General features: G+C 39.2%; 1 protein-coding gene across 3 annotated transcripts in view; it reads right to left on the bottom strand.

The window, feature by feature from the left end:
- Positions 1-9,535, bottom strand: part of CCNI (cyclin I) — a 33,760-nt gene extending 24,225 nt beyond the window's left edge. The window contains exons 1-2 of one of the 3 annotated variants that reach the window (XM_021702260.2): positions 8,993-9,535; positions 1,184-1,340 (exon numbers count right to left, since the gene is read on the bottom strand). In XM_021702260.2, coding sequence (XP_021557935.1) covers positions 1,184-1,297 — 114 coding nt within the window. In that variant the 5' untranslated portion in view covers positions 1,298-1,340; positions 8,993-9,535. Of the gene's footprint in view, positions 1-1,183; positions 1,341-6,250; positions 6,413-8,992 lie in introns of those variants that run through there. The other 2 variants (XM_021702261.2, XM_021702263.2) reach the window with 2 other exon arrangements.
- Between the last annotated feature and the right edge of the window lie 3,842 nt (positions 9,536-13,377).

Here is a 13,377-nt window from a genome sequence, read left to right as displayed (position 1 = left end):
GAAATGGTTCTAAAGCCAGCTGTATTAAAGCTTTCAGGCTTACCAGGATGTCAGAACATAAGGGTAAGAATTTCTCTTTTTCTCACTGATGTATCCCCAATGCTTAGAAGTGCTCAGAATGTAGCAGATACTTAATGAACATTTATTGAATGATTGAATCCCCAAGTAATCTAAAATATCACACAAGCACACAAAAATAAAAACTGAAAAACAAAGTATAATGGAAAGAGAACTACATCAAGTTCAAATTATACCTCTACTACTTATTAAAGTCTTGAGCAAAGTGGGACTACTGCCTATTTCAAAGGATATAATAAGATAGTAAATGTGGTATCATATGTAAATGCTCCTACCTTAAAAGATAATCACTCAGGTTAACTTATTTTCAATCTGTTAAATGACAAGTAACAGTAAATGCAAAACATATTTCTTCAGCTTGTGAGAAAGAATGACAGAAGTAGGTTAGTAGAAAATGCATATAGATTTCAATAACCTATGAACAAAGGTTAACCTAAACCAAAGGAGGAACTTAGATATTTGCTATTCATTCACCTACAAATCAAAAATCAGAAATTTCTTGGCCACTATTCTTTATCCCAAGCACAGTGCTAGGTATTAGGGATAAAAAGAGCTTATACAATAAGCTTTGGGAGTGCATAAACTTTATAGTTATTTGTCAAAAATAACAGATAGGATTATATGATAGAAGCATAAAAATTTCTAAAAGAAAAGGCATATAGCTAACAGTAATTGAGAGGTAAACTGGCTATTTCCCCAGAAATGTCCAACATCAGCATTACCTTAGTAGCTTACTTTAACTCCTTATAAATATTCAAGAAAGACAGAACAAATTTTTGTTTACTAAAGTTAATTTCAGCCTCCCTAGCTAACTATATACTTAGAAATAAAGATAGCTTACTACTGTTAGTATTGGACTACAAAGAAAGAGAATATATCTACCTTCCTAAAGCCGTAACTCAGATAACAAAACAAGCAAACAAAAACAAAAAATTCATTCTTGTTCTATTTCAGAATAAAACAAGGGGAGGTTTCTCAAATAAAGAATAGAGCATATCCTTTAATGGTATATATTTCTTCAATCCAGTGTCAAGATACCACTTTATGACAGTACACTTATTTCTAAAAGAAGTCATCTATCTAGAGTGACGAGAAAAATCATTACCTGATTTGTAGGCATTTTCGGCACATTCACCTTCCACATCTGGGCTTCCCTAGAGATTGCCTTTTCCAAAAGGAAAGACAATCTCTGGTTTTCCGAAGGCCCTGGAAACTTCATGATATCCTCTGGATCTGCCTGCCTCCCAGCTTGATGTAGCTACCTATAAAATCAAATATAAAACAATGCTTTTTCTTTAATTATAAAATACGCTGAGCGTTGTATAAATATGTTGGTTCTTATTAAACAATTCATAAAACAAAATAAGAATGTTATGAGGCAATATAGGGTTTTACAGCTCTTTAAAACATATTAAAATGTTACAATAATAATCAGTTACCTAAACATATTTACTTTAAATTTGAAACTCAGTTGTAAAGAGAATAAAAACATGGCCATATAACTGATAGAACTTACAGACTCTGATGAAAATACATGATTGCGTCTCAAATTGTGACAACAAATTTTAAATCATGGGATTTTTATACTAGCTATTCTTAATAGTGGTCCCAAATACTCCTCTTAAAAATCTCATCAGATAAGGGTTACTAACCTTTTTCTTCATTAAATTTTCTTCATTAAACCTTTTTCTTCATTCCCGTATAATCGGTATGAAACCATCCCCTTAAGTATAAAACCATCTTTATTTGTGCTTCCAATTAGTAGTGTCCACTAGCTACACATACGGCCATTTATATTAGAACCGAATAAAGTTAAAATATAATTCCTCAGTCACACTAGCCCCATTTCAAATGCTCAACAGCCATATGTGGTTAGTGGATACTGCATCAGATAGAAATGTTCCTTTTCTGCACTATCACTGGCAGAAAGTTCTACTGGAGAGTGTTGATCTAGAAAAACTCAACAATCAGGTGACTGGCCCTCTAAAATGAGCAAGCCTAAAGAGCAACAGTCTAGATCAGTGCAGGGCAACTGAAAGTCCAGGACCGATGTCTTCAGGTTTAAAAAAAAAAAAGAAAGAAAGAAAGAAATTAGAGATTTGAGAAGTACAACCATGTGTAGAAAATTAGACTGAGGGGCGCCTGGGTGGCTCAGCTGATTTAAGCGTCTGCCTTCAGCTCAGGTCATGATCCCAGGGTCCTGGGATGGAGTCCCACATCAGGTTCCTTGCTCAGTGGGGAGCCTGCTTCTCCCTCTGCCTGCCGCTCCCACTGTGTGCTTACTCCCTCTCTCTCTCTGAGAAATAAAAAAAATTAAAAAATAAAATAAATAAATCTTTAAAAAAAGAAAATTAGATTGAGAAGCTGAAGATATGGCAAGACTCAACTAGATTTGATGAAAGCTAAGGAACTGAAGAGGTAATTAACTTCAGAAAAAAAGATTATGCAAGAAGGTAAATGTAATAATATACCACAACATTTACATAGCAATAATAGTGAAAATACTGAATAGGGACTTTAATAAATAGATAAAACTGCATTGGGAAGATGGGAGGTATTAGAAGATAGAATGAGCACTACATCTTTATATGTCACAGTAGGCAAACCATAAATAATACCTAAAACTGAAATATCAAAAGACAGTAGGGCAAGTTATTTGAAAATATGATCTTAAATAACAAGAGAGACATATAAGCACTCAGAGGTTAACCTGTGAGAAAAGGGTTAGAAAATCCAGTAACAGGAGAATGCTGTTCTTCATTATAAACCTCATATAACTATTTCATTTTTCAACTATGTACCTGTATTATGTATGTGCTTCAGATTCATGGGATTTTTAAAAAATTTAAATACCTAGAATTAACATATGAAAAGTTCTGATTTTTTAAATAAAATTTAAAATTAATTAAAAAAAGCAAGTAACAAATGTCAATTTCCATGCCCCCTTCACCCCCAACTCTAGGTACTATCCCTTTCTTATTCATCACTTCACATACTTTGCCTATTTGCTATAGAATCTACTGCAGACTACCTCTGGTTAACTGGATTGTGATTTTTTTCATTTTGCTTCTTTAAACTTCTGAGTTTTTGCAAATTTCCTATAATGAGCATTAAGTACTTTTTATACCAAGGAAAAAACAGTAAATAACAGAGAGGGAAAGAAAGAATACCTAACCCAAAAGGTCCATTTCAAAGGTTACTTCTTCCAAGAACTCTTGATTCTCTAATCTGGTGTGATTTCTCTCCCTTCTGAAAGCAGCTTCCCACTATTTCCCCTATGAAATGATAAACATTATGATACTGAAATGTTATCTTCCAATATTATTTTTTTATCACTCATAGAATCCTGATGAAACAGGGACTCTGCCAAAGACTGGTTTCAATCCTTGGGGCGGGGCCAAAAACAAAACAAACCCAAGTCTAAACTCTTTTTCACAGGCCAATTCTTCAAATGTTTGAAGGTGGCTAGCATGCCCACCAATTCATCTTTTTCACAGCTGAACTGTTCAGGATTTCCTCACATGACATATGAGGAATGTGTGACATGTAACGTAATACACCATATGAAGAATCTTTTGCTCTTCTAAATGCAGTCTAAGATCATTAGCTACTTTTTTGAATCCATACCACACTATCAACTCTTAAGACTTTCTAAGGTACACTCTTAGGAAAATTCCCTCTCCATCTGCCCCACCCCATTGTGCACATAGTTTTGGAGCCCCCTTTTTTGGCGGGGTGGGGGGATGACCTTGTTCAGGACTGTAAATGTATTCTTTCTTTTTAAAAAAAGGTCATCTTGTTATATTCCATCTACTGTTACATTCTGCTGAGATGATCTGAGATTCCAATTTTGTTGCCCTGGTACTTTTCTCAGATTTTCCATAACTAGATAAACTCACTATAATTTCATCTAAAGCAGATATAAATATTAACCTTAGAAATGGAGTGTAAACTAGATGACCATCTGTCAAAGAGATCTTCAGAATAAAAACACCTATACTGGATGGAGATTAAACTTGGTTTATTTATTGGTTCTAAGGCTTCTTCTATACCTTATTTTTTTTTTAGAGATTTATTTTTTTTTAAGATTTTATTTATTTGACAGAGAGAGACACAGCGAGAGAGGGAACACAAGCAGAGGGGAGTGGGAGAGGAAGAAGCAGGCCTCCCGTGGAGCAGGGAGCCCAATGCGGGAACCCTGGGATCATGACCTGAGCCGAAGGCAGATGCTTAACGACTGAGCCACACAGGCACCCCTAGAGATTTATTCCTTTTAAGATTTTATTCATTTGAGAGAGAGACACAGAGAGAGCACAAGCAGGGGGAGACGCAGGGGGAGACGCAGGGAGAGAAGGAGAAGCAGACTCCCCGCTGAGCAGGGGGTGGGGGTGGGGGGGTTCGATCCCAGGACCCTGGGATCATGACCTGAGCTGAAGGCAGACACTTAACCATCTTTAGTCTGTAATTTATTAACTCTTGTCAAAACTTACCAAACTACTTCATTCTATTAGCTACACCCAACAGGGTGGCTCACCAGGATCCCCCAGCCTTCTCAACGCACCCCAATGGCTGGCTGCTCCTGTGATTGCTCTTCTCTCAAAATGTTTCCTCTGAATATTATTTTTAGGAGGGACAGATGGGGAACAGAGAGGGATACACAGGATAAATCATGTAAAGAATAAGACAGTTCAAGAGATTCCTGTTCTCCAATTTCCTACAGTTAAGATCCTAAGTTAGATTTTCAAATACTTAGACGCTTTAACAATTTTTTTAAAACAAAGGAATCTGGGTCAAAGAAGCAATCACAAGGAAAATCAGAAAATACTTTGAGGTAATGAAAAAGAAAACATACCAAAACTTATGGGATACAAGTAGAGCAAACTATACTTAAAGCAAATCAGAAGAAAAATTAGAGTGGAAATTAATGAAGGAACAGAAAAATAGACAAAATCAATGAAACCAAAAGTTGGTTCTTTGAAAAGATCAACAAAATTGGCAAACCTCTAGCTACACTGACCAAATAAAAACAGAAAGGATGAAGTAGTAAAATCAGGAATAAAAGGAGACATTACTACCTATGTTGTAGGGGAAAAAAAGGTGTTATAAAGGAATTTTATGAACAATGGCTTGCAAATAAATCGGGACAACTCTGCATGAAATGGACAACTAGTTAGAACCACAAATTATCAAAACTACCTTTAAAAAGAAATAGAAAAGCTTAAGAGCCATATAACAAGAAATTGAATTAGTAAACAATTGTCAAAGAAAAGCCTATGCCCAAGTGGTTTCACTAATGAATTCTACCCAAACATCTATAGAAAAATGTTTAAAATTCTTGACAAACTCCTCCAAAGAGTAGAGGAAGAGCACTTCTCAACTCATTTTATGAGGCCAGTTAAGCAAACATGACAACAGCATTATAAAACTACTGAGAACATCTCTTCTAAACACATATGCAGAATTCCTCAACAAAATACTAGCAAACTCAATCTGGCAACATAAAAAAAGGATTATATACCATAATTGAGTGGGACTTAGCCCAGGAATGCAAAGTTGGTTTAACATTCAGGAAATCAATTAATGTAATACACCATATGAAGAATAGAAAATAAAGGAATCATTCTTTGCTCACACTAGGGGAATGTAACAAAGGATAAAGAGTTCAAATTTCCTTTATCTTTTAAAAATAAGGTATAAATAATCCAAGTGAAAGAAAAAAGGACGGAGGAAATATTCCAGATCAAATGAGACTACAGAAAAATGAAAGTTCAATATCTGACCCTAGACTCAAGCCTGTACTGGGAAGATAAAATGCGATAAAGGTCATTATTGGGCCAACTGACATAATGGGAACATGGACAAATTAAAGTATCAATGTTAAACTTACTACAGTTGATAACTCTACTGTGATGCTGTAAGGACATCCCTATTCTTAGGAAATACACACTGAAATACTTAGGAGAAAAGGGCCATAATATATGCTATATATATGTATGTATGGGAGAGAGAGAGGACAAATGATAAAACAAACGGGGTGAAATATTAATGATAGATGAAACGATAGTTTCTTTTTGAAATTATTTACAAGTTAATAATGTGGACAATCCCCCCCCCCCCCTCGCCGGGAGGCCAAACACATTATTGATGGAAGTGCTTATTATTAGCAGGATACCTTTTACACTCCTTTTCTGAGATTCTAGTAAGACAGGGTGCCTGGGTGGCTCAGTTGGTTGAGCATCTGCCTTCTGCCTGGCGCATGATCTCAGGGTGCTGGCATTGAGCCCAGAATTGTCACTGTTGCACTGTTGGGCTCCCTGCTCAGCGGGAGTCTCCTTCTCCCTCTGCGCTGTGCCCCCCCATATAAATAAATGAAATGTTAAAAAAAAAAAAAGATTCTAGTAAGACAATGATACAGTGAAGAAAGCATTAGCTTGAGTTTTACTTTTCTTACTGATAATGCATTAGCCTGTTTTCTAATGTGTAACAGACTGAGTTACATGAATAATGAAACCTGCTGAATAAACCTGCTCAAAATACACTTAAAATATAATTTTACTGTTTTAAATACTAGAACTTTTTAGTTGTATCTAATTATTTTATGCCATTAATCATATCCAGAATTTTGAATGCTCAGATAGAAGTCTCTAGGAACTAAGAAACAAAAAGACTGTTTGGGTTGGCATATTCCACACACTTCTAACTTTATGATAGTTTAACATTTCTCCTGCCAATCTTTCAATTACTTCTGTTTCTTTCTCCGTGTTTATCAAATAGCTTAGTGAATAAAGTTATTGTACGGCATAAACTATACTGTAAATCCTAATACAGAGCCTCCTGCTATTCTAAGGAAAAGTACTGCATGGTGTTGGGTAAACACAGAAACTTCATTAATACAGAATTATATTTATTATCACCATTAACACCAACTCCATTTATAATTTTGTACTGATGCAGACTTCTGGATCTTAGTTCCCATTCTAAAAAGAGGGATTTATTAATGTGACCATCTCCTTGACTTCATGCCCCCAACCTAATAATTAACTACAGGTACTTGTAATTCCGAAACAGCCCGCTATTTGTTTCCCTAGCTCCATGCCTTTCTACGCAGTTCTTTCAGCCTGAAGTGTCCTCCTCTAGCTGGCACTCCCCTTCCTACAGAGTTGTCATTTGCAAAGGTCTGCTACGAGTACCCTGCCTTCTTACATCTGTACTTAGACATAATTCTACTTCTGCATTTAATTGCTGTGATAATTATTTGTAGACCTGTCTCTCCTACTAACCACGAGTTCTTTGATGGCAAACACTCTCCAGAGTTTAGCACTACGTCTAACAAAGAGCTCACACTTAAGTTCTTAATAAGTCAAAGCAAGAGTGCTTACTACTTGGCCAGATACTGTTCAAAGTACTCTGCCGTATTAACTCATTTAACCTTATGCAACCTCATAAGGTTGGTATTATTATTAAGCCCATTTTGAAGATGAAGAAACATGCACAGAAAAGTGAGTATCTTTCATTTTTAAAGTATTATACAATGAGAATAAAACATGTATACACACTCTCAGCTTCCAATCCTGACCAAGAAACATTACCGAGTTCCATTCTAACCTACTAGGAGTCAAACTGCCACATAAACTCCGTCATCTGTAATTGAAAATCTCTACCATGCCTTCCCAACACATGATTCTAATTAGTCTGCTCTTCATCAGTATTAAGAAATTTATCCTAGACTAGAAATTCAGAAGCTCTCATCTTTCTGGTTCCAGATGAGCAAATCTAAACCCTATTGATTCTTTCTTAATCTACTTACCCACTCCCTTCTATTTCATCTACCACAAACGATGTGCAAAAGCTGGAAGCAAGTAATACTATCTTTAATGTTTTCAACAAATTCATTTTGGGATAGAGACTATATAGCATAGTCAGACTGCTCGGGTTTGAATTCTGGCCACTGGGCTCTAGCTGTGTCACCCACGGGGTAAATTAATCTTGTGGACCCTCAGTTTTCCTCCTCTGTAAAATGAGGCTCCTGAACTGCCTGCCTCACAACGAGTCCTTGTGAGGATTCAACGAGTTGCAAACCACTTTGAACAATGCCTGTCAGATAAAAAGCTTCAACAAGTGTTATTAAGAGCACACTCTGCTCCTCAAACGCTGAGACCCTCCCCACTGACAGAATAAAAGCTAAATACTTAAGCTTGACATTCAAAGATCTTCAGTCTGATTCCAGTCTACCTCCCCAGGCATACCTTCCACTATTTTGCTACCCAATTCTCAACTCTTGCCCAAATGACCTGCAATGGAACCTCTAGCTCAAGAGAGGACCGTTCTGCCCTCTTTTCAAAATTTCGGTACTTTTCTACCTGCCCTTCAGAGTTCAACTCAAATCTCACCTCCTCTCCAATCTCCCCCACCCACCCAAACCTGGGGTAACGTTCCCCTCCCCCCCGAATTCCCGCAGCACTGGCCGTTCAACGGCTCGTTTGGCATTCACTCGGCTTTGCAATGTAAATTACACTCCTCTGGCTCCCGCAGTAGCGTTGAAGTCTAAGGGTGGGGGTGTGTCCGCTTCTTTGCGTATTAGACCGGCTTGCAGTGCCTAGAACGTGCACGAATAGGCAATCTGCTGTTGCTACAAAAGTTACTCGCTGACGGAAAAACTGGCCCGAAAGGGAACACGACAGAGCCGTTTACAAACTGGGCAGGTGCCGAACAGTTCTGGCATGGAGAGGAGAGAGTGGGGGGTGGTCGCGAAGGTTTCCTTTGAAGGGGGGAGGCGGAGGCCGGGCCTTAGCCAAGGAGCGCGCGGCTCCGGGAGCTTCCCTTCGGGAAGCGCGGGGTGGGGGGTGGAGGGGCCATGGGGGGGGGGGTGCGCGACGCGGGGCGCGGAGACGCAGCGAGTCCCCCGCCCCCTCACCTTCTCCTCCTCTTCCTCCTCCTCCTCCTCCCCGGCGGAGCTGTAGGCCTCACAGTGGTGACGCGGGGTCATCCGGGGGCCCGTTACCACCCCATTTTCCTCAGCGCGCGGCAGCGGGGCGCGCGGGACAAGGACGGGACCGACTGAGGAGGGAGAAGAGGGGGAACCGGGCCGGGGGGGGGGGGGCGGGGGCTGGGGGTCGAGCGGGACGCACGGCTGCGGCCGGTGGGTCAGCGAATTAGTTCCATGACTCCCCCGGACCTGAGGCTGCCGCGGCCACCGCCGGTCCCACTCCTCCAACCGCCGCCGCTAGTGCCCGGGTGGGGAGGGGGTTCCCTCTCGCCATAGGGCGGCGGGGGCCGGGGAGAGGCGGGGAGTGAGACCGGCTCTGCCCCTGCCCGGGGGAAGCGTCTTCGAGGGGAAATGGTGAAAGGGGGGGAAGGAGGGTAAAAGGAAAAAAAAGGAAGGGGAAAGGGGGTAAAAATAAGAAAAAGCGAGACAGAAGCGCTGCCGCGTCCGCTCGCGGGGAAGGCTGGGGAGGGAGGGGAGGGAAGGAAGAAGTGCCGGCTTCCTCAGCTCCGCCCTCGCGGACCGATTCCTAGACTTGCTTACGCCCTGTAAACAACGTTGAAGTGGCCCTTCTCCCTCTCCTCTTTTCCTTTCCGTGGCCTTCACCGTCCAACGGACGTACAGAGAACTCCGGTAGAAAGCCGGCTGTTGGAGACGGGCGGCGGAAGTCTTTAGTACTGGGGTGGAAGAAGGGAAGACATTTCCTACGGGCTAAGGAAAGTCAAAGGTGCGCGGACTCGTTTTCCTAGGAGAAGCGGAAGGGCAAATCAGCATCTCACGGTGACGTAAGCGCCCTATGCTTGCTGGCAGAGGCGTGCGGTGCCCGGAGAGTGCACTGCGCATGCGCCCCGGGGAAGAAAGAAGAGGCTGAGTGCTCCGCTTGTGGGTGGGGTTCTGTCTGGATGTTCTTTTGGCCCACCGCAAAGCTACCTAATGTTATCCAACCTGATAAGTGTCTAGGGCTTGTAAGAAGAATTTATTGGGAAGGGGCTGGTGTTCTGTTGTGTAAAGATTTTGCATTCTTTGTTGACCTCGCAAAAAATTGTCTATTACGTATAAGTAGAATTGCGGTTTTTTCCGGTGGCACATAGTGGATGGAGATAGACTGTCAGGCACTTTAGAAATGTGGCAGTTTTGAGGATCATATTCTTAAGCACCGTCTTGGGTGTTAAAGGCCTTTTAAAACGGTAAATGATACTATTGATGGCGGGGAACCTGCTTGGTAATGTGCCAAGGGAATTCTATTCACTGAACCAACACATCTGAGTATTTGAGTAGGTTTTATTACCAGGTGTTTAACGAGTATGTGGTGACATATAAATGTGTTTTATTTGAGGTCCTTTTACGCACCTATGGTAATTTTTGGCTCATCTTTTAATTGTTTTAGTTATAGAAAGAATATGTGGAACTACAGAAAGTTTTGAAAGAGGAAAGGGGAAAAAAAAAAACTCAACCATTTACAGGAGTAGTCTCCTTTGTGTTTTCCATTTCTGTTTTTTATATGCCTATTTTACCAGTCATTGAAAAAATTTGTATTGAGCTTATTCAGGTGGTGAATAAGCTCTAGCAGGGTTAAGCTCTAGCAAACTGGAAGTAACCAAGACAGAAATAGCTCCTGCCTTCATGGAGTGTACAATCCAAACAGGATAAATATTAAGCTAATTATCATTATCTAAATTTACCCGGTACATATTTACCCAAAGAATACAGAAACACTAGTTTGAAGGGATATGTGCACGCCTAAGTTTATTGCAGCATTATTTACAATAGCCGAACTATGGAAGCAGCCCAGGTATCCATCAATAGATGAATGGATAAAGAAGGTGTGGAATATTACTCAGCCATAAAAAGGATGAAATCTTGCCATTTGCAACAAGACTGTATCTAGAGAGTATAATGCTAAGTGAAATAAGCCAATCAGAGAAAGACAAATATATGATTTCACTCATTGTGGAATTTAAGATACAAAATAGCTAACGAAGGAAAAAAGAGAGAGAAACCAAAAAAAAAACAGACTCAACTATAGAGAACATAGGGTTACCAGAAAGGAGGTAGGTGGGGGGATGGGTGAAATAGATGAAGGGAATACATAGTACACTTAGCTGATGAGCACTGAGTAATATATGGAACTGTTGAATCATTATATTATACACCAGAAACTAATATAACACTGCATGTTAACTACACTGGAATAAAATGAAATAAAAAAAATTACCCAGTACATTGACTTGTATACGTGTGCATGAATTCCCTCCCTAGAATATAAGGTCAAGGAGGGCAGGGATCTTGCGTGTTTTGTTTCACTCTGTATCCCTGCATGTAATAACCTTTCAATATTTGATTACTAACTGACTAAACAATTACCAGTATCAAAAGTATTAAGATGGAAAATTGCAGACTACCATGGAAATACTTAACCTTAGGTAGGGATATCAAAGAAGGTTTTTCTGAGGAAGTGACATTTAAGATGAGACTTGAAACCACTGGGCAAAGAAGTGGGGGGGAAAAGTGATACAGGCAGGGGAAGCAACATGTACAAGGGTTCTGAAGCTAAGAGGTCGTAAAAAAAGAATCTCTGAAAGGTAGTGTATATAGCTGGTCCTGGGAATTGAGGGGGAGAGAATTGAAGTCCTTAGGTCCATAGGACAGAGCAGGGAATGGGAAGCCCAGGAAGGATTTTAAATGGGTTTTATCCTTTTTTCACTTCATGTAGCCTTTTTCCATATTACTATGTGGTTTTCCTTCTACATGGCCAACATTTTTCTGCAGAGTATTTTTGAGAGTGTAGCATTTCTGCATAATACCTTTGGGAGTGCAGCATTATTACATTGTTGGACCATGATTTTCACTCCTATAGGAATCCTATAAATTCTACTTCGAGGTAGGTAGCCAAGAAAAATGAGAGTATGTCCAAGCAAAAACTTGTCCATGTAGGGTGCCTGGCTGGCTCAGTCAGAGCATGCAACTCTTGATCTCAGGGTTGGTAAGTTTAAGCTCCGTGTTGGGTGTAGAGATTACTTAAAAAATAAAAGATTTTAAAAATTAAAAAAAAAAAACTTGTCCATGAATGTTCATAATAGCATTATTCATACAAGCGAAAAGGTGAAACAGCACAATGTCCACCAACTGATGAACACATAAATTAAATGTGGTATATCTAAACAATGGGATATTTGGCCATAAAAAGGAGGTATGGTGTAACATGGATGATCCTCAAAAACATATATAGTCTTTTGTGACTGGTTTCTTTCACTTAGCATAATGACTCCATTTATATGAAATATCCAGAATAGGTAAATCCATAGAGACAAAGGATTAGTGGTTGCTTAGCCTTCAGTGCAGAGATGGAATTGGGGGATGATAACCAAACGATGTTAGGTTTATTTTTGAGGCAAACGTTCTAAAATTGATTGTGATGATGGTTGCACCACTCTGAATATACTAAAAACCATTGAATTGTACACTTAATTGGATTGAATGAAATGTGAATTATATATCAATAATGCTGTTATCAAAAAAAAATGAAGGAGACAAAGAAAAAGAATCCAATTAATTGTCATTCATAACCTTTTTTGGACCATTCCTGGGTCCAATGGTCCTTACAGTTTTATGGATTTTGTTGGATACCAATTGCCAAGTTGTTTAGCAGAGGGGTCAAACCAATTAAAACGTAACTGGGAACATTTAAGAGCTTCTATTTCATTATATACTTAACCTTTTTGAAGTTTGGATTTATTAAAATGATCTTACTGTCTGTGAGAGGCCAGTGACAATCTAGCCTACAGAACTGTAAATGTAATTTCAAGTAATTAATAGGTGGTAAGGAACAAGTTCCAGTTGTCCTAACAGAAACTATCAGCATTCTTCTTCTACACTGTTCACTCGTAAGAGCTTACTTTTAATCAATGTCTCTTTTTCCTTAATAACTGTCACATTGCTTTTACAATGGTTGTAGTTGTAAAAAAATGGGAAGCCTTTGAAATTCCCTGAGAAAATAAATAAGGCATATAAAGAAAATATGTTAATATCCATTTATTGGTATGGAATTCATATTTTCTCATTTTCTCAATCTTTTTAGAAATGTTTCCCTTTTGTCCTAATAGTAAAAAAAAATAAGTATCTTTCTACGTGGCACTTGCAAATAATAATAACTAAAATGTATTGATTACTTACAATACAAGGCATTGCACTTTTAGTACATTCTCTCATTTTTAGCCCCACAGCACTCCTCTGTAGTAGGTGTTTTTTGTTGTCCCCATTTTACAGAAGATAAAGAGGTCAAGTAAATCTGCAAGATTGGTCACACAGCTTGGAGA

Source organism: Neomonachus schauinslandi, chromosome 2 (genome assembly GCF_002201575.2).
Source record: "Neomonachus schauinslandi chromosome 2, ASM220157v2, whole genome shotgun sequence".
Lineage (NCBI taxonomy): Eukaryota > Metazoa > Chordata > Mammalia > Carnivora > Phocidae > Neomonachus > Neomonachus schauinslandi.
The sequence above is the reverse complement of the archived record's forward strand: the minus strand, read 5'-3'. Positions and strand labels throughout refer to the sequence as shown.